General features: G+C 40.0%; 1 protein-coding gene across 1 annotated transcript in view; it reads left to right on the top strand.

Moving 5' to 3' along the window:
• Msh4 (mutS homolog 4) overlaps nucleotides 1-21,467 on the top strand; it is a 51,318-nt gene that overhangs the window by 18,845 nt on the left and 11,006 nt on the right. Inside the window, exons 9-15 of the mRNA XM_051195902.1 lie at nucleotides 2,395-2,459; nucleotides 3,407-3,576; nucleotides 10,507-10,643; nucleotides 11,720-11,823; nucleotides 12,807-12,931; nucleotides 14,591-14,791; nucleotides 19,481-19,599. Coding sequence (XP_051051859.1) covers nucleotides 2,395-2,459; nucleotides 3,407-3,576; nucleotides 10,507-10,643; nucleotides 11,720-11,823; nucleotides 12,807-12,931; nucleotides 14,591-14,791; nucleotides 19,481-19,599 — 921 coding nt within the window. The remainder of the gene's footprint in view (nucleotides 1-2,394; nucleotides 2,460-3,406; nucleotides 3,577-10,506; nucleotides 10,644-11,719; nucleotides 11,824-12,806; nucleotides 12,932-14,590; nucleotides 14,792-19,480; nucleotides 19,600-21,467) is intronic.

Below are 21,467 nucleotides of genomic sequence, written 5' to 3'. Positions count from 1 at the left end.
CCTTGTCTACCATCCTCCTTCCTATTTAATCCTCCTACTCTTGTTGCCCCTTTGTCTCTCCATAACAATACCTTCTTTTTCCCTTTCCTTGGGAAAGGAAAACGTCTCTTTCTAGGTGCCTAACCTCTGTGGCTATTTGGATTGTTGTTTATATATTGATAGCTTGAAAACTAACATCCACATGTAACCTACAATATTAGTCTCTTGGCATCAGGGTTACTTCACTCAGGATAATTTTTTTCCACTAGATTCTTCCATTTACCTCCCTATTTTATTTTTATTAACATCTGAATAATATTCCTGGGTAAAATACCACATTTTTATTATCCAGTCATCATTTGATGGACATCTAGGCTGTCTCTAATTTTTAACTTAGGAGTAGTATTATGAGCATCAGTAAACATAAATGAGCAAGTGTCCCTGTTGAAGTGGGATGTACAGTCTTTGCCCAAGAGTGGTACAAATGGATTTTGAGGTAGAGCTAGTCCCAGCTTCTGGAGGAATGTCTGTGGAACTGATTTCCATACTGGTTGTGCAATGGATATGAGTTCCCCTTATTACACGTCTTCAACAGCATGCAATAGCAATTGATTTTATTGATCTTGATCATTCTGACTGCTTTAAGGTGAAATTTAAAAGTAGTTTGCATCCCCTGGTGACTAAGGGTGTTGAATGTTTCTTTTCTCAGCCATTTGGGTTTCGTCTTTTGAGACTCTTCTTAGTTCTGTACCTCATTTTTTACTTAGATTAGTTGTTTTTTTAGTTGGGTTATTTGATGCCCACTTTTTGAGTTCTTCATATATTTTAGATATTAGTGTTAGCAGATGTGTAGTTGGTAAATATCTTTTCCCATTCTGTAGGCAGCCATGTTGTCCAAATAATGGTGCCTTTTGCTGTAAGCAGCTCTCCAGTTTCATGAAGTCCCATAAATTAGTTAATTAATTAACATTGATCCTTGGTCGTGGTGCCTGTGCTGTTGGTGTTTTGTTCAGAAAGTCTGTGCTGTGCCAGTGTGTTCAAGTTTAAGACTGTTCCCTACCTTTTCTTCTAACAGATTCAGTGTATTTGTCCTTATGTTTAGTTTTGTGATGGGTGTTGTATATGAGTGTTTTTGTTTTCTTCTACAAGTGGATGTCCAGCTTGACAAGTACCATTTGTTTAAAGTGGAAAAGTTTCTTAGCTTTATGATTATCATTTTTGCAGAAAGGAGAGATCACCAAGACAGCTTGCTGAAGGGCTAGTTGGAAGGCAACCTGCGCTTTAGTTTAAAGAAGACACGCATAGTGTGCATCTTCTTTTGGGAGGTTATGCTAGGAGCTAAAACAGTGGGTTTGTACATGCGAAGCACACTGAGCTACACCCCCAGCTCACATAGCATTCACCTTCAATATTGTAATGCTAGTCCTAGGAAAAGTCATTACATCCATAGTAGCTCATTTTCAGTAGTGAGAAAGTGTTTGAAGAATAGAACTACTGTAATTAAAGGAACTCTAATAATTAGAATACAAAGGTGAAATAGTGGAAATTTCAGAAATTGCTATTGGGCTGGCAAGATGGCACAGTGAGTTAAATACTTGCTACCAAGCCTGACAACTTACTTTGATTCCTAAGACTCATGGTAGAAGGCAAGAACTATTCCTACATGTTATCTTCTGTACTCCATACATGTGTTATCATGTCCATGCCCCCCCACAAAACTGAATAAACATTGCTATGAAAATTTTCTGATGCTCGTGATGTACTGATGGAAAAGGAAACATAATTATATAATTTTAAATTTCAGATGAAGATGGGAAATGTACTATAATATTTAGAGTATAAAGTCTTTGGAAACGGAATTGAATTATTAGTATTGAATTTTTTATGTTTCTGTAGACTCTTTAGTTTATTTCTCCATTCAGAAGCAGCTCACATTATGACCTTCAGTGGCATCGCCTTCAATGGCATCGCCTTAAGTGGGCAGTGAAAATAACTGTCTTCTCTTCTCCCCTTGTTCACATCGCATTAAGCAAAAGAAAATTATTAATCCTATTTTTGCTGAATACGAAAGGAGAAATTGCCCTATTTAGAAGTGCCCAAATATTGAAGTTATCTATAAGATGACTTTAGTATACAATAGTGGCTATTTAAATGCTTACTGCTGTAAGAAATTGGGTAAAATTTTTATGTAGGACACAACAATTAGAAGCCATCCCCTTGAAGTGGTGGGTGACTTTATTAGCCTGTGCTTCTCACCTGGAAAGATGCCGTGTGCCTCAACTGCATACATGTCTGAAGTCTTCTCATGAAAATGATGATGAGAACATGTAGCAACAGCATTTGATCAAGGGTTAAATATAGCGCTGAATTTGAATAATGCCTCAACTTGCTAACATTTGATTTTGTTTTTAACAGGTCGCCTTGAAGAACTGTAGCACACCCTTACTCAGAGCCTACCATGGCTCCTTGGAAGACAAGAGGTTCTGTCATCTGTTAAGAGATTATACTTTTCTTCCTGATCATAACTGATTTTAACAGTTGTGTCTTCTACAGAAAAATTACTTGATCTGGGTGTGGTGGTAAATGAGTTTAATCCCAGTACTCAGGAAGCAGAGGCAGGCAGATCTCTGAGTTCAAGGCCAGCCTAGTTTACACCAAAAGTTCTAGAACCTGTCTCTAATTCTCAAATTTCTTCTAAGTATCCATTAAGGATCTATTACACATTAATCCTGTAAGTACACTAATAGGATAGCAACACAATGGCTGTTGGTACTGATGATGGCCAGTGTTTACTTTGTAGCCATTCTCCATGGGGACAGTTGCCAGTGTCAAAATGCATCCTTCTTTTTTTGTTAAATCATAGAAGGCCCAATGAAGGAGAAAAAAAAAATCCCAATAGATAGGAATGTAGAACAAGTTCTAAAAACAATTAATATTGTTAGATTATTAGCAATAGCACCTTAGTTATGCACAAAATAGGTTATCAGGTTCAGTACTTGCCTTGTTGGGTGAGGATTTGCATCCTATGTGATGCCACTGGCTGAATTTCTCCTCAGATGAGTTCAGGGTGACGTTCAAGAACAGAATAGCTGGGAAGTGCGGACATGGATGTCACCTGGACTGCGGTTTGTGTGGGGATATTTGCTTGGTAACTAGTGGTGGTAGGATCCGGTTCCAGGGTCCCACAGCACATGCTCAGGCACATCCCCCTACTGGGAGCCCCTTGTGCCTAATACCGCTCTTGCTCTGTGACCTACATGCAAATGGAGTGGAGGAGCGTGCAGTCAGAACTTTATAGCATTTCTTCAGGGCCCGGGGCTACTCCAGCCACAGTGTCATGTGTAATTTGGGAGATGCTCCCATTAGCAAATTGACTGTGAAGGGAGCAGTTTGCCTCTCATCTGTTTTTGTTTTGTCCTAATGCTAGGTTTGGACTAATACTTGAAAAGATTAAAACAGTGATAAACGATGATGCGAGGTACATGAAAGGCTGCCTGAACATGCGCACTCAGAAGTGCTATGCGGTGCGCTCCAACATCAGCGAGTTCCTGGACATAGCCAGGAGGACGTACACAGAGATCGTGGATGACATAGCGGGTGATTATTCCAGGGTGCTTTGAGGGCTTTCACTAGTCAAGTGCTTTATCATACGCTTTACTTATTTTACTTGTGGTAGAAACTAGCTCTGTCTTTCTGTGAGACGTGTGTGTATGTGTATATGCATGTGTGTGTATATATAACTATATATCCTTGCTACATATACATATACTATATACATACACACATATGTTTATATATATAATATATATGTGCAGTGAGGCTAACACACATTGCTCTTTAAGAAGCCTCCTTTAAAAATCAGTGCTGTCAGCCTGGCGTCAATAGCACGCCTTTAATTCCAGCACTTGGAAGGCAGAGGCAGGCAGATCTCTGTGAGTTCAAGTCCAGCCTGGTCTACAGAGCGAGTTCCAGGACAGCCAGGACTACATGGAGAAACCCTGTCTCGAAAAACAAATGACAAACAAAACTGTGCTGTCGCCAGGCTTGGTGGCACACACTTTTTATCGCAGAATTAAAGAGGTAGAAGAAACGGGGCGGGCCTGGCCCACATGACAAGGCCCTGTCTCAGAAGAAAAGAAAAGGATGCTGTTGAAGTGTTCCAGAGTGACTTCATACACATGGGAAGTTATCTGAAGAACGAAGACTATCGATACTAAGATGACTCAGCTAGGGAATGGCACCAGTTTTTCAGGATTAGCATCTGAGAGGTCTAGTGATTATAGTTTGTGGTACTGGCAGAGAGATTAGAATTACTTTTTATTTTGTTATGATAATTTTTTATTTAAATTTGAAACAAGTTTATTTTAAAAGTCAATCCCAGTTCCCTCACCCTCCCATCCTCCCCTACCACCCCCACCAAACCACAGCCCATCCCCCTTCTTCTCCCCAGAGAGGGTGAGGCCTTCCATGGGGATCTTCAAAGTCTGGCTTATCATTTGGAGCAGGGCCTAGGCCCTCCCCCATGTGTCTAGACTGAGGGAGGATCCCTCTATGTGGAATGGGCTCCCAAAGTCCATTTGTGTACTAGGGATAAATTCTGATCCACTACCAGAGGCCCCATAGACTGCCCAGTCCTCCCAACTAACACCCACATTCAAGGGGTCTGGGTTGGTCCTATGCTGGTTTCCCAGCTATCAGTCTGAGGTCCATGAGCTCCCCCTTGTTCAGGTCAGCCGACTCTGGGTTTCTCCAGCCTGGTCTTGACCCCTTTGCTCATCACTCCTCCCTCTCTACAACTGGATTCCCGGAGTTCGGCTTAGGGTTTAGCTATGGGTGTCTGCTTCTGCTTCCATCAGCTACTGGATGAAGGCTCTAGGATGGCATGTAAGGAAGTCATCAATCTCATTATCAGGGAAGGACATTTAAGGTAGCCTCTCCACTATTGCTTAGATTGTTAGTTGGGGTCATCCTTGTAGGTAGGTCTCTGGACATTTCCCTAGTGGCAGATTTCTCTTTAAACCTATACTGGCTCCCTTTATTATGGCGTCTCTTTTCTTGCTCTCCTCTATTCTTCCCCTGACTCAATCTTCCTGATCCCTCATGTTCTCTCCCCTTCTCTTTCTCATGACTTCCTTTCCCCCCATGCTCCCAGTTTGCTCAGGAGATATTGTCTCTTCCCCCTTCTGTGGGGGACCATGTATGCCTCTCTTAGGGTCCTCCTTGTTTCCTGGCTTTTCTGGCCGTGTGCATTGTAGGCTGGTGATCCTTTGCTCTATGTGTAAAAACAATATATGAGTGTGTACATTCTGAGTTTGTCTTTTTGTGACTGGGTTACCTCACTCTGGATGGTTTCTTCTAGTTCATTCATTTGCCTGTGAATTTCAAGATTCCATTATTTTTTTTCGCTGAGTAGTATTCCATTGTATAAATGTACCACATCTTCTTTATCAGTTCTTCAGTTGAGGGGCATCTAAGTTGCTTCCAGGTTTTGGCTATTACAAATAATGCTGCTATGAACATAACTGAACAGATGTCCTTGTTGTATGAATGTGCATCCTCTCAGTATATGCCTAAGAATGGAATTGCTGGATCTTGTGGTAGACTGATTCCCATTTTCCAGAGCAACTGCCATACTGATCTCCAAATGGCTGTATGAGTTTGCACTCCCACCAGCAGTGGAGGAGTGTTCCCCTTTCTCCATATCCTCTCCAGCATAAGTTGTCATTTGTGTTTCTAATTTTAGCCATTCTGGCAGGAGTAAGATAGTTGTTTTGATTTGCATTTTCCTGGTGGCTAAGGATGGTGAGCACTTTCTTACGTGTCTTTTAGCCATTTTGGATAATCCTCTATTGAGAATTCTCTATTTAGTTTCGTACCCCAATTTTAATGGGATTATTTGGTGTCTTGGTAACTGGCTTCTTTGTATATCTTGGAAATCAGCCCTCTGTGGGGTTGGTGAATGTCTTTTCCCACTCTGTGGGCTACCATTTGGTCTTGTCCACTGTGTCCTTTGTCTTACAGAAGCTTCTCAGTTTCAGGAGGTTCCATTTATTAATTGTAGATTTCATTGTCTGTGCCACTAGTGTTATGTTCAGGAAGTGGTCTCCTGTACCAATTCATTCAAGGGTACCTCCCACTTTCTCTTCTAAGAGGTTCAGTGTGGCTGAATTTATGTTGAGGTCTTTGATCTGTTTGGACTTAAGTTTTGTGTGTGGTGATAGACATGGATCTACAGTGTTCTACAAGTCAGCATCCAGTTATGCCAGCACCATTTGTTGAAGATGCTTTCTTTTTTCCATTATATTATTTTAGCTTCTTTGTCAAAAATCAGGTGTTGGTAGGTGTGTGGGTTAATACCAGGGTTTTCAATTTGATTCCATTGGTCTACCTGTCTATTTTTGTACCAATACCAAGCTGTTTTCAGGACTGTTGCTTTATAGTAGACCTTGAAGTCAGGGCTGGTGATGCCTCTGTAAGTAAGTTTCTTTATTTTACAGGGTTGTTTTGGCTATCCTGGGTCTTTTGTTTTTCCATATAAAGTTGAGCATTGTTCTTTCAAGGTCTGTGGAGAATTGTGCTTGGATTTCTATGGGGATCACATTGAATCTGTAGATTGCTTTTAGCAAGAGTGCCATTTTTTCTGTGTTTATCCTACCTATCCAAGAGCATGGGAGATCTTTCCATTTTCTGGTATCTTCTTTCTTTCTTTCTTTCTTTCTTTAAAGACTCAACGTTCTTATATAGGTCTTTCACTTGTTGTTTCTGGCTATTGTAAAGGGTGATATTTCTCTGATTTCTTTCTCAGCCCCTTTATTGTCTGTATATTGTAGGGCTACTGATTTGTTTGAGTTAATCTTGTGTCCTGCCACTTTGCTGAAGGTGTTTCTCATCTGTAGGAGTTCCCTGGTAGAGTTTTTTTTGGGGGGGGGGAGGTCACTTATGTAAACTATCATATCATCTGCAATTAGTGAAAGTTTGAATTCTTTCTTTCCAATGTGTATCCCCTTGATCTCCCTTTGTTTTTTTTTGTTTGTTTTTTTTTTTTTTTGGTTTTTTTTTTTTTATTGCTGTAGCTAGAACTTCAAGTACAGTATTGAAAAAATATGGAGAGAGTGGACAGCCTTTTCTTGTTCCCGATTTTAGAGGAATTGCATTGAGTTTCTCTCCATTCAGTTTGATGTTGGCTGTTTGTTTACTGTATATTGCTTTTATTATATTTAGGTATGTTCTTGTTATCCCCATGAAGGGATGTTGGATTTTTTCCCAAGGCTTTTTCAGCATTTAATGAGATGATCATGTGTTTTTTCTTTTTACAGTTTGTTTACATGGTGAATTACATTGATGTGTTTTCTTATGTTGAACCTGCATCCCTGGGATGAAGCCTACTTGGCCATGGTGGATGATTTCTTTGATGTGTTCTTGGATTTGATTTGCCAGTATTTTATTGAGTATTGTTGCATCAATGTTCATGAGGGATATTGGTCTGTAGTTCTCTTTCTTAGTTGTGTCTTTGTGTGGCGTGGATACCAAGGTGATTGTAGCCTCATAGAAAGAGTGTGGCAATGATCCTATTGCTTCTATTGTGAGGAACAATTTGAGGAGTATTAGTATTAACTCTTTGAATTTCTGGTAGAATTCTACACTGAAACCATCTGGCCCTGGGCTTTTTTTTTTTTTTTTTTTAATTGGGAGACTTTTGATGACTGCTTCTATTTCATTAATGGGTTATAGGTATATTTAAATTGCTTATATGTTCTTGATTTAATTTTGGTAAATGATACCTATTGAGAAAATTGTCCATTTCCATTAAAGTTTCTACTTTTGTGGAGTACAGTTTCTCAAAGTATGACCTGAAGATTCTCTGGATTTCCTCTGATTTTGTTAATTTGCATGTTCTCTCTCTGCTTTTTGATTAGTTTGGATAAAGATTTGTCTGTCTTGTTGATTTTCTCAAAAACCAACTCTTTGTTACATTGATTTTTTTTTATATTGTTTTCCTGGTTTCTACTTTATGGATTTCATCCCTCAAATTGATTATTTCCTGATGTCTGCTCCTCCAGGGCGAGTTTGCCTCTTTCTGTTCTAGAGCTTTCGGCTGTGCTGTTAATTCTCTAGTGTGACTACTCTCCAGTTCCTTCATGCGGGCTCTTAGTGCTATGAACTTTCCTCTTAGCACTGCTTTCAGAGCGTCCCGTAAGTTTGGGTATGTTGTGTCTTCATTCTCATTGAATTCTAGGAAGTCTTTACTTTCTTTGTTTCTTCTTGATCCAGGGATGGTGCAATTGAGCATTGTCCAATTTCCATGAGTTTGTAGGGTTTCTGCCATTTGTGGTGTTGTTGAATTCTACCTGTAAAGCATGGTGGTCTGATAAGATACAGGGGTTTATTCCATTTTTTTAATTATTTGTTTTTTATTTTACACGTCGATCCCAGTTCTTCTCCCTCCCTCCCTTCCTCTGTCCCTCCTTTCCTCCCTTCCTTTTACCCTCTCTGCCCCCTCACACGCACCCTGACCACCCTCCCCTCCATCCCCCCACCCCAATTCCACATGTAGGGCTATGCCATCCAGGTGGGGTCATGTAGATCTGTCAAGTCCTGTGAAGTAGGGACCAGGACTTCTCTCTTGTGTCTAGGTTAAGGCAGTATCCCTCCAATTTTTTTTTTTTTTTTTTTTTTTTTTTTTTTTTTTGTACCTATTGAGGTTTGCTGTATTGCTGAGTATGTGATCCATTTTAGAGGAGGGTCTATGTGGTGCTCAGAAGAAGGTATAGTCTTTTGTGTTTGGATGGGATGTTCTATAAATGTTTGTTAAATCCAATTGGGTCATAACTTCTGTTAGTTCCTTTGTTTCTTTATTGAATTTCTGTTTTGTGGTCTTGCCTAGTGTTGAGAGTGGGTTCTTATATTCTCCCACTATAACTGTGTGAGGTTTTATGTGTGATTTGAGTTTTAGTAATTTTTTTTTAAACAAATGTGTGTGCCTTTTTATTTGGGGCATAGATGTTCAGAATTGAGACTTCATCTTGATGGGTTTCTCCTGTGATGAGTAAGAAATGAACCTCTTCAACTCTTTTGATTGATTTTAGTTTAATGTCTTATTCATTAGATATTAGGATAGCTATACCCACTTGTTTCTTGGGTCCATTCAATTGGAAAATCTTTTCCCAACCCTTTACTCTGAGGTAATGTCTATCTTTGAAGCTTAGATGTGTTTCTTGTATGCAGCAGAAGGATGGGTTCTGTCTTCGTATCGTTAGCCTGTGACTTTTCATAGGCAAGTTAAGACCATTAATGTTGAAGGATAGTAATTGATTGTTAATTATTGTTTGTTTTGAATTTGTTGGTGGTGGTATTGTGTGTGGATCTCCCCCCTCCCCTGCGATGTTTCTTTTGGTAAAGTGGGATCTATTGCATTGCATTTGTTTTTGTTGATGTAGTTAACTTCCTTGAGTTGGAGTTTTCTTTCCAGAACTCTCTGTTTGGATGGATTTGTAGATATGTATTGTTTAAATCTGGTTTTTGTCATGGAATACCTTGGTTTCTCAATCTATGGTGATTGAAAGCTTTGCTGGGTATAGAAGTCTGGGCTGGCATCCTTGGTCTCTTAGTGTTGGTGGAATATCTATCCAGGACCTTCTGGCCTTCAGAGTTTCCATGGCAAAGTCAGGTGTAATTCTGATAAGTTTGCCTTTATATGGTACTTGGCCTTTTTCCTTTGCTGCTCTTAATATTCTTTCTTTATTCTGTATGTTTGGTGTCTTGATTATTATGTAGCTAGGTGACTTTTATTTTGAGATCCACTCTATTTGGTGTTCTGTTAGCTTCTTGTACTTTCATTGGCATGTCTGTCTGTCTTTAGGTTGGGAAAGTTTTCTTCTATGATTTTGTCGGATATGTTTTCTGCACCTTTGAGTTGGGTTTCTTCACCTTCTTTTATACCTATTATTCTTAGGTTTGGTCTTTTCCTCTTTTAGGGTCTCTGTCATCTTCATGAAGAGATGCCTCATCTGTGTTGGAATGTTCAGGTCTTGCTGGTGTGGAGTCCCTAGACTTCGGTGGTGTCATATTGATCTTTTCTGTTGTTGACTGTGTTCTTATACTGTCGTCTATCCATCCCTTCTTCCAGTGTGTACTGGTGGGGTCTCTCCCTCTCCTGGTGGGTAGGAGACCAGGGTTCTCTTCTGGTGGTTGCAAGCAGGTCCAATACTCCGATGGCTTTCCTCTTCCAGTGGGTGGAGGTGGGACTCGGGAGCTGGCAGACTCTGGGTGGGTTGGTCCACTGAGATGGGTTACCCCATGGCAGTCCCCAGTCCTCAGGAGGCTCTGAGCAGGGCGCGGAAGGTAGGCTCCTTCCGTGGGTGGGGGCGGGTCCAGTTAGGATTACTTTTCAAATTATCTGATATCAATTTCATTCTGGGTATAAGCTGGTAAAATCAAGGTTGTGGCAATTTATATAAGTTCTGTTTTCAGAATTACACAGAACTTTCCACCAGGAAATGCTTGTTGTTTTTCTGTTCCTGGGCCTAGGAATGATATCACAGCTCGCAGAGAAGTACGGTCTTCCGTTGCGGACCAGCTTTAGCTCTGCACGGGGCTTCTTCATCCAGATGACTACAGACTGTGCGGCGCTCTCCAGTGACCAGCTGCCCTCGGAGTTTATTAAGGTTGACGTGCACTGGCAGGACATGGCTGTTGCTGGGTTTATGGAGTTGCATGGGTAGACTTTCTGTACTCCTTAAGTTTAGCTTCTCTACCTGCTTGTTGAGCAGCACACCAAGCTGTGTGATAGGCTTGAGGGGGACAGCCAAAGGAGGCAAAAGGCAAAGTAAGAAACGAAGTCTAAGAGGTGAATTTGACAAAAGAATTCAGGAAAATACTCCACTACCTTCTGTTTAAGAGTTTTTGAGTTCATTGTTGTGTGTGTGCATTGGAGGTCAGAGGACATCTTGTGGGAGGAAATCCTCTCCTTCTGCCATGCAGGTCTCCAGGGTTGAGCTCACTCAGGTCTCCAGGGTTGGCCATACCTGTCAACCAGCTCACCTACCTTTCTTCTACACAGTTTTCAGGTGCATTTTCCCATTAAAGATTTGAGAATTTCTGCAGAAGGAAATGCATTTGTTTAGTGCAGTGTTTTAAGCCTGTGAGCTGTGTAGTGCCTTTCCTATGCACATGTTCACCCTGCTGCTGTAGCCATTTTAGAGCAGTATTGCATTTTTAATGTTTTTTTTTTCCTGCTTCCCAGGAGTAGAAAAGTAAACCATTTAGTGTTCAGATATATTTATATGTTCATGTATCTGTGTTCATAGACAAATACATGTGTGCATAAACAATACATATAAACACGGTCTTACTGGCAGTGAGGTTTAGACAGGGTAGTTGTGGGACTAGAGACCAAATGAGGACAAGGACTCAGGAGAGGCAGAGAGAGAATGAGGGTCACACAGGGTCCTCCTCCCTGTCCATCATGTGTGTTACCTGCTACTGAGATGGAGTCTTCTAATCTAACTTTCCTGCAAGGCCATTGCAGAACTTACCGACTAGTCGTGCTGGAGAGATTGGGTAAAAAATATCTGATTTTATCTTTGCTTTTATTTTTCACAGATATTATTTAGAACCTTTTTGTGATAGTTTATTTCAGAAATTAGAGTGGTTAACCCAAAACCTATCTTTCTGCCCTATAAGCCATGTTTTATCTCATGCATGTACACATATCTTAACGTTCATTTTTGAATTCCTGCAGATTTCTAAAGTGAAAAACTCATATAGCTTTACATCAGCAGATTTAATTAAAATGAATGAGAGATGCCAGGAGTCTTTGCGGGAAATCTATCACATGACTTACATGTAAGAACATTTGAAGTATTTGAATACTGAATTAAATTGTTTTAATTTGAGTAACCATAACAGCTTTAATTAATTGACTCTGTCTGCTTACAGACAGTTCGGTTTTGAACGTTAGAAAAGAAAGTCTGCCTTCCTGTTGGGAATGAATGGGCTCATGGGAAGTGTGGGGACATCCATCATGGAGTCTTGCTGCCTTCCCGGTGCTTTCCCGGCACAGCACCTGTGTAGAGCTCGGGCGTGGCGGGCACATTCCTTCCCTGTGGTCTGTGAGCCTCGCTTCTCACACCGGGACAGTTCTCCCTTCTCACCGACCGTAGCCTTGGAGTTAGGAGACGCAGGGCGCTTGGAATTGGTGGGCCAGATAGAGGGGGGAACTTAGGCTTTAAAAAACAGTTTCAAGTTCTGGACCTCAGATAGATACTATTCATATAATGTCAATTTTGGGTACATATTCGTCCTTGGAAGGGTGAAAGTCCCTGGAGTGTGTTACATTATAACCCTGCTCATGAAAATCTAATAATGACATGATGTGCACCCGTGTGTATGTTTGTTTGTTTGTGTGTATTTGTGTCTGTGTGACTCAATTTCTGGACCCCCTTATGTTTCTGTCTTTGTGTGTATTTCTTTTTGTGTTCCTGTCTACTTGTGTGTCTGTTTTTATGTATGAATACTTGATTAGATCTATATAAAATATTTTATACTTTCTCTAACATAACATTTTATTGAAAATACCTATTTTGTTTATATTTAATGAGGCTGTCATTTCAACAGCACATATAGAAGAAGATGGATTATTTTTTACCTGGTAGATGTGACTTAAACGGAGGCATCAATATCCTCATTTTATCTAAAATGAGCTAACCACGCAGTTGACGTTTTGTGTAGTGTACAGCTCAACTGTGAATGTTATTTTCCCAGCAATTAAAACCTGTGTATCTTCTTTTGAAAAACCTCACCGTGTCTTGCCTACCATGTGCTTTCAGGATCGTGTGCAAGCTGCTTAGTGAGATTTACGAGTACATTCATTGCTTGTACAAGCTCTCTGACACCGTGTCCATGCTGGATATGCTGCTGTCTTTTGCTCATGCCTGTACTCTTTCTGACTATGGTGAGTCACTGTCTTCAGAAAGAAAAATGTGGGACACCCTGAAACTTGTATCTTATTCAGTTTTATACAGGAGTTGTGAATATTGTTTTTGCTTGAAATAGTTTCTTGTCGGTGACCCTAACTAGCACACAGGGTGGAGACAGTGAGATTAACTGTTTTAGAGGCTGGGCAGATGACTGAGAATATACTGCTCTTCCAGAGCCTCTGCCCACCCCTGCCCATGATGCCAGCTCCGTGGCTGACACCTGCTGGCCACCTCGGGTACTGTGCTCACACGCACATAGCCAAACAGACACAAGTCCATAATTATAACAGATCTTCAAAAAAGTCAACGCCAAATAATATCCATTAAAAACCGCAGAGTCAAAAAGAACCAAGCTGAAGGAATAGTTAAAGGTTCCCCAGATAGGAATGAGTGCTGTTGAAATGGTCGTGATCTGGAATTCCTAATCTGAATACTCTAGAAGCGGCACCCTGAGTACCAATAGACAGAGGCGTCCCTGCAGAGGAAGTCTTACAAAACTTATTTTATGTTTCTAAATCTCTAAAATTAAGTATTAATAGTGTCAGATGATAATAATAACAAATAACTAACAATAATCAATATTAACTTTTCACTGCTTATAGACTGAAATATTTATCCTTCCATATCGTCTTTAGGATCAGAGTGCACCTTGGAATTCACTATTGAGGGTTTCTTTGGGGGTGGGGTGGTCCTTGTGTGAACCAGGTTTCACGTATTCCAAACTGATCTCAAACTTTAGTTAGCCAGTGCATGCGGGTGACCTTTGCCATCACATCTGCTCTACCTTGCACACACACTGTGATGCCCAGCTTGTACAGCGCTGTCACGGGACGCTAGGTGTTGTGTATGGTAAGCAAGCCCTCTACCAACAGAGCCATGTCCCCAGCCTAGAATTTGCTATTCTAACAGCAGTTTTAGTCATTATTAAGCAACTTGTTGCTCTATTTTAGTTTGAGAAATAATCATATCTAAATTCCAAAATTTCAGTAGTTTTTAAAATCCCTTTAATTTTTCTGACCAGCCTTGATTTGTGATGAATGTTTTGAAGTTTACCCATGCAGCCCATTTCTCAGTGTGTACTATTTTAGTTGCCCTTCAGATGGTATCCATAGAGAGCTTTCTGTGAGCCAGTAGACCTTTAGTGCTTGGTTTTCTCCATTTCCAAAGATTGATTTTTAGACACATTTTTCAAAGGGAGTAGGGCATAAAATGACGTAGGTTTGGCTTTACTGTTTAATTACACTTCATCGTGAACACTGAGTTGCTAGAAAAGTAGTGTTTAGCGTGCACCAGGTAAACACGTTCAGTATAGGAGTCACTGGTTATTTTGAAGATCTTACCAATGGCTGTGGAGTTCTTTTTAATCTTTACAAGTGTGAAAATTTGTAAGTTGTTTTGGAACCCAGGGCATTGAAAAGGAAGTACATTCTAGATTCTCTGGGCATAAATGGAAATCATGAGTACTGATTACAATTAACAATTTAAGAGTATGTTTGGGATAAAATTGTAACTTATTGTCTCAAGTTGGCTTCATGAAATTACTAAGGTCAGCCTATATGTACACACCACAAGATATGTAGGTACAAATACACTCAGCTTTTAAAACCCTTATTTTATTTTACTTTTTTATCCAGTTCGACCGGAGTTTACCGATACTTTAGCAATCAAACAAGGATGGCATCCCATTCTTGAGAAAATATCTGCAGAGAAACCTGTTGCAAACAATACATATATTACAGAAGGGAGTAACGTTGTGATCATAACGGGGCCGAATATGAGTGGGAAATCCACGTATTTAAAACAGATTGCACTTTGTCAGATCATGGCCCAGATTGGTAAGTTACCTTTTCCTTTGTGGCCACCAGCTGTGGAGGTTTGGTTGCAAGCCTAGCCTGTGGCAGCTGAGCCAGCAGTTTGGGAGGAGTGAAAGAATGAGATTTTGTTGGAAGGGGTGTGCCTCTCTGGGGTAGACGAGGCTCAGATGCCTGTGCCATTCCCAGTTAGCGCTCTCTCTGCCTCCAACTGGAGGGTGAGCGCCATGCCTGCCTGCAGCCGTGGTCCTCACCACAACGGTCACAGACTCACCGCCTGTAAACCCTTTCTTTATAAACTGCCTGCTCATGTGTTTTCATAGCAATAGGAAAGCCACCAAGACACTAAATCCTGAGTAGGAGAAGCCGATATCTTTAGCGTGAATGGGGTACCAACAACAACTGGGGGGGGGAGATACAGAGAAATAGAGAGACACAGAGAGACAGAGACAGAGAAATAGAGAGACACAGAGAGACAGAGACAGAGAAGTGAGAGAGACAGACACACACACACACACACACACACACACACACACACAGAGAGCCCACGAATGTGTATAAATGTCTGCCACTGCTCCAGCATTGTTACATATGTCCTCATTCAGGCCTAACGTAACTCCTGTCTCTGGTAACTGGGTTTCCTGAGAACTGACCTCCACACATCAGACGCCAGGCCGGCAGCTCACATGCATATCCAGCACTGGAGAGGTGACAGGCAGGGGATCAGAAGGTCATGTGGGCCCTCACCTGCAGATTTAGCTTGACGCCCACCTGGACTATAAGAGACCCTGTATTAAAGAGTTAAGAGATGTGGGGGATTCAGTGCACTGACTTCAGACATAACTTTGCATGGTTTGTATTTACCAGCTCTGATTCAGTTTTTGTATGTGTCACATAACTGTCTGAAGGCAACTATCTTACTTTGTCCATCTTGAACTTTGAGATATGTCTGAGTATGTAAGTGTGTGTTTCATCATGCCTGGAAGCAAACTAAACTGAAGCTTGAAGGCATGTGAGCTACTAGTGTGGAGCCCACACAATCTTACACAAATTAGGACACTCTTAAGTCTCCCTTTTGCCCTGTGGAAATGGATTTGTTAATGGTAGTTACTACTGAGAAGTGTTGTGAAGACAGATAATGCTATAAATAAGAAAGAAGACTGCTCTGCAGACAGAGGTCAGCAAATGCACAAGCACACACGAGCTCAGAGGGGAGCAGGGCGGTGTGCCCTAAGAACTGCCCAGCAGAGGGAGCTCTTAAAGAGACTGAGTAGAAGTAGGCACACCACCATTAGCTGTAGATGAGAGCCAGAGCAGAGGCAGGGTGCTGGCCAGGAGCTCCTGCAGCCATAGGCAGGAGATTGCTTTTGGTAGGATGGCCAGTTTTACTATGCTTATCCTACTGATCTATGACCATGGGAGATCTTTCCCATCTTTTGGTATCTTCTTCAATTTCCTTCTTGAAAGACTTGAAGTTTTTATCATACAGGTCTTTCACTTGCTTAGTTAGAATTACCCCAAGATATTTTATGTTATTTGTGGCTATTGTGAAGTGTGTTATTTCCCTGATTTCTTCCTCAGCCCATTTGCCATTTGTTTTTAAGGGAGTTATTGATTTTTATTTTTAGTTAATTATGTATCCAGCCACTTTGCTGAAGGTGTTTATCAGCTGTAGGAGTTCCCTGGGAGAACTTTTGGAGTCGCTTATGTATACTATAATAACATATGCAAATAATATGTTGACTTCTTCCATTCCAATTTGTATCCCCTTGGTCTCCTTTATTGCTCTAGCTAGAACTTCAAATACCCTATTGAATAGATATGGAGAGAATGAGCAGCTGTGTCTCTAACATTAGAATTGTTTTAAGTTTCCATCCATTTACTTTGATGTTGGCTATCAGCTTGATGTATATTGCCTTTATTATGTTTAGGTACGTCCCTTTGTATCCCTGATCTCTCCAAGAGTTTTATCATAAAGGGGTGTTGGATTTTTGTCAAATGTGTTTTCACATCTAATGAGATGATTGTTTAATTTTTCTTTTCCTTCAAGTTGTTTAGATGGTGAATTACACTGACCGATTTTCCTATGTTGAAATATCTCTGCATCTCTGGGATGAAGCCTGCTTGGTCATGGTGGTTAATCTTTTTGATGTGTTCTTGGATCCAGATTGTGAATATTTTATTGAGTATTTTGCATTAATGTTTATGAAGAAAATTGTTCTGTAATGTTTTGTTGAGTCTTTGTATGATTAGAGTATCAGGGTAACTAATCCTATTTTGTGATTTTGTGATGTAGTTTGAGGAATATTGGTACTAGGTCTTCTTTGAAAGTCTGGTGGAATTCTGTGCTAAAACCATGTGACCCAAGGCTTCTTCTTTTTCTTTCTTTCTTTTTTTTTTTTTTTTTTTTTTTTGGTTGGGAGACTTAATAACTGCATCTATTTCCTTTTGGGTTGTAAGTCTATTTAAATTGTTTTTCTGATTTAACTTTGGTAACTAGTATTTATTGAAAAAATTGTCTGTTTTATTCAGGTCTCCAATTCTGTGGAGTACAAGTTTTTGAAGTATGACCTGATGATTTTTATCTTGATGACCTGTCCATTGCTGAGAGTGGGTTATTTAATTCTCCCACTATTAATATGTGAGGTTTGATGAGTGATTGAAGCTTTAGCAATATTTCTTTTACAAATGTAGGTACCCTAGAATTTGGGGACACAGATATTATAAAATGTCATCTTGGTGAATTTTTCCTTCGATGAATATGAAATATCCTTCCCCATCCCTTTTGATTCATTTTGGTTCAAAGTCTATTTTGTTAGACATTAGAATAGCCATATCAACTTGCTTCTTAGGTCCACTTGCTTGAAAAATCTTCTTCCAAGCCTTTGCTCTTATGTAATGTCTATCTTTGATGGTATATTTATAGTAAGCAGCAGAAGGATGGATCCTGTTTTCATATCCATCCTGTTACCCTGTATCATTTTATTGGTGAATTGAGTCCATTGATATTGAGAGATATTAATGACCAGTAATTGTTAATTCCTGTCATTTTGTTGTTGTTGTTGGTGTTGGTGGTGGTGGTGGTGGTGGTGGTGATAATAGTGTGTGTGTTTCCTTTCTTTGGATTTTGCTGGTGTGAGATTATCTATTAACCTGTGTTTTTGTGGGTGTAGTTAACTTCCTTGAATTGTTTCCTTCTAGTGCCTTCTGTAGGGCTGGATTTATGGAAAGATATGGTTTAAGTTTGACTTTGTCATGAAATACCTTGTTTTCTCCATCTATGCTGATTAAAAGTATTGTTCAGTATAGTAGTCTGGGCTGGCATCTATGGTCTCTTAGAGTTTGCAAGACATTCATCTGTCCAGTACCTTGTGACTTTAAGAGTCTCCTTTGAGAAATCAGGTGTAATTCTAGTAGGCCTGCCTTTGTTTGGCCTTTTCCCCTTGCAGCTTTCAATATTCTTTCTTTGTCTCATATACTTAGTGTTTTGATTATTATGGGGGTCAGAGATCTTTCCTGATCCAATCTATTTGATGTTCTTGAAGTTTCTTGTACCTTTATAGGCGTCTCCTTCTTTAAGTTAGGAAAATTTTCTTCTATGATTTTGTGAAATATATTTTCTGGATTTTAAAATTGGGATTCTTCTTGTATTCCTATTTTCTGATCCGTAGTCAGATGTGTTATCCATTGCACAAGTGGCCCAGTGCTCTGTCCCTATTTTCTTAGGTTTGGTCTTTTCATAGTGTCCCAGATCTCCTGGATGTTTTAGTGTTGGGAGTTATTTCAGATTTAACATTTTCTTTGACTGATGATCAATATCTGCTATTATATCTTCAATGCCTGAGACCCTTTTTCCCATCTCTTGTATTCTGTTGGTGATACTTGAGTCTATAGTTGCTTTTTTGCTTACCCAGATTTTCCATTTCCAGATTTCCCTCAGTTTGTGCTTTTGTTATTTCTTCTATTTTGATTTTCAGGTCTTGAATAGTTTCCTTCATCTATTTTTTTTCTTGGCTTTCTCAGCATTCTGTAAGGGACTTATTAACTTCCTCCAATTTTTTGGTTGCCTTTTCCTCGATTTCTTTAAGGGAATATTTCATTTCCTCTTTAAAGACCTCAATCATCTACCCAGGGCTCTGTGAGATTTGCTTCCCATTCTACATTGCTTATTTTACCTTACCATGTAGAATGACTTCATGTCACATTATGTAAAAAGATGGGTAACATAACTCACCCCCCCCCTTTGGTATGTGTTTCATTTTCTTCTGCTTTGGACACATTTCTTCGTGTTTATAGAGACACACGTTATTTGTATGGTACAGTGATTTTTCACTCAGTTTACCCACATACACATTCCCTTCATGAGCCTCACATGCATGGCCTCAAGGTTTCTCTTTGAATGTTGTTCATCAGTTAACTGCAGAACTCATCATTTATGAAGTTTAAAGTGATCTCTTTCTGATGTAGCTGAGCATCAGATCAATTCCATCTATCCCATTTGAGATTTCTAAATACCTTTGTGTGGTATTTCCCATATGAAAGGGAGTTTTGAGTGCTAGCTTCTTCCAAGAGCAGGAGAGCCATGGCCATGCTCTGTAACTCCGTGCACACCTCTCTTCTCTCCCGCATGGCTCTGCCCTCAGGCCGAGAGGCACAGTATTGTTAGTGTCGGGTTTATTAAACACTTAAGTTACTCCTTCTTTTATTTCACAGGCTCTTATGTTCCAGCAGAATATGCCTCCTTCAGGATTGCTGAGCAGATTTTTACAAGAATCAGTACTGATGATGATATTGAAACAAATTCATCAACATTTATGAAAGAAATGAAAGAGGTAACTAAACAAAACTCCTCTAGTTATAAAAGCATTGTAAGCATCCTGGCATCTGGAGCTGCTGGTGCACTCTAGTCCCTGAGAGCCAGAGGGCAGTCAGAGACAGCTTCCATTGTCTTATGAGAATGCTCATTTTTCTATCAAACTGTGTACCCTTCTGTTACTGACCAGGCAAACACCAGCTTTGAGGATAAGAAAAGTAAACAAAGTTGAGGACATCTGCGTTAGGTAGGATGTATGGGTCACTGTGCAATTAAATTTCTTTTCTGCATGTGTTATAGAACATGGTATAAATAAGCATACAATTGCTGAGCGTGTATTGAATGCTTGTGGGATCCTAGCAATATTTTAGATATATGCAGGCATGTATTTTATTTTTAATTTATTTTTGAGAAAGGGTTTCACTATATAAAATCCTGTTATGGAACTCTTATCTATGTTATGGCCCAGTGTCCAATCGGAGTCGGGTATTGGTTCAAGAGGTGGGGTTCACATTCAGCTGTTCAGAATGGATCATAGAGTTCCCCCATACTCAAGGAAGAGAGGCCCCAGGGAAGGAGGAGGGCCAGAAGGTTGCATGGGCCCTTTGGAGCTGGGAAGTGATGGTGTGTGCTGTCTCAGGTTTTTACCTTTCGTCTCCAAGTTTTATAGTATAATAAATGATAAAACAAATCCCAGTATCTGGCATCCAACATGCGGTGTGAAGTATTTTCTCTATTTTGCTAAATACAAATAGACTGGAAATTGTGAATATATTTCTTACTTGATATTTTTTTCTTATTGTATATAGTTTCATTTTGTTCAAGTTAATACCTTTCCTTTCTATTTGAACAGTATTTGGTAATTGTTATATGTAGCTTTACTGTATTAAAACCTTTCCTAAGGAGCCTCGTTAGCGCAGTAGGTAGCGCGTCAGTCTCATAAAACCTTTCCTTTTTAATTAGGTAAAAATGAGAACTCCCCAAATTTAAGGTTGGGGCAGGCTGTCCACAAAAGGTACAAACCAGGGGAGATCAATTGCAAACTCTTAATGATTGTTAAAAATGGCTGAGAATATTAACTGGCTATAGCCCACAATTGGATTAACAACTCAAGAACTAAGTAATTTATTTTAAACCTTAGAAGGTGATAAGGACTTACTTAGTCCAAGAAAATTATCAGCTGAGGAGAGAGAATTGGCTTTGGTGGAAAAGAAATTAAGATGCGCGTGTGGATCACTTGGGCCCAGAGCTTGATTGCATCCTGGTCATAATCTACTTATTTTCCTATAGGAATTCTTACGCAGAAAGAAGGTAATATTTTAGAATGGATGTTTTTGCCACACAGAGTAAAAAATGAAAGACATGTAGAAACATTTCTGAATTGATTCTGAAAGGAAAATTGAGACCCAGTAGAGATTATAGTGATCTTCAAACCCTTCAAAGACCTACAGAATATGGCATTTAAAATGTCTTAAGAACATCAGGTTCTTCTTGACAATGAGACACGTCTGCTCCTGGTGGTACCAATCTACTTCAAAAAGGGATAATGGGCATGGAGGAACCTCCACATTGGAGTTTACGTTTTTTTTGTGGCAAAAGCTAGCCTTTTGGGTGAGAAACTGCCTTGACTGCTGACAGTCAGTGTGTTGTCCAGACTGGACAAGGAGGACACAAGGAAAGTGAGTGTTGAACTCTGCCAAGACAAAACGACAGCCTTTAAAATACCCTCATTGTCAGAAATGTGTCAGATATTCTAGGCCTTTAGGTCAAAGTTGGATGCCCCAACATCACAGAGAAGCCTAGGGTGACTGTCCAGGCAGCCAGCTGTTTCTGCTATTTCCCTTAATTTTGGAAGTCACTTGCTCTGCGCTTCCTGTTTACTCAGGT

This window comes from Phodopus roborovskii, unplaced genomic scaffold (assembly GCF_943737965.1).
Source record: "Phodopus roborovskii unplaced genomic scaffold, PHOROB, whole genome shotgun sequence".
NCBI classification, from domain to species: domain Eukaryota; kingdom Metazoa; phylum Chordata; class Mammalia; order Rodentia; family Cricetidae; genus Phodopus; species Phodopus roborovskii.
Note: the sequence above shows the minus strand (reverse complement) of the source record. Positions and strands in the feature narration are given on the sequence as shown.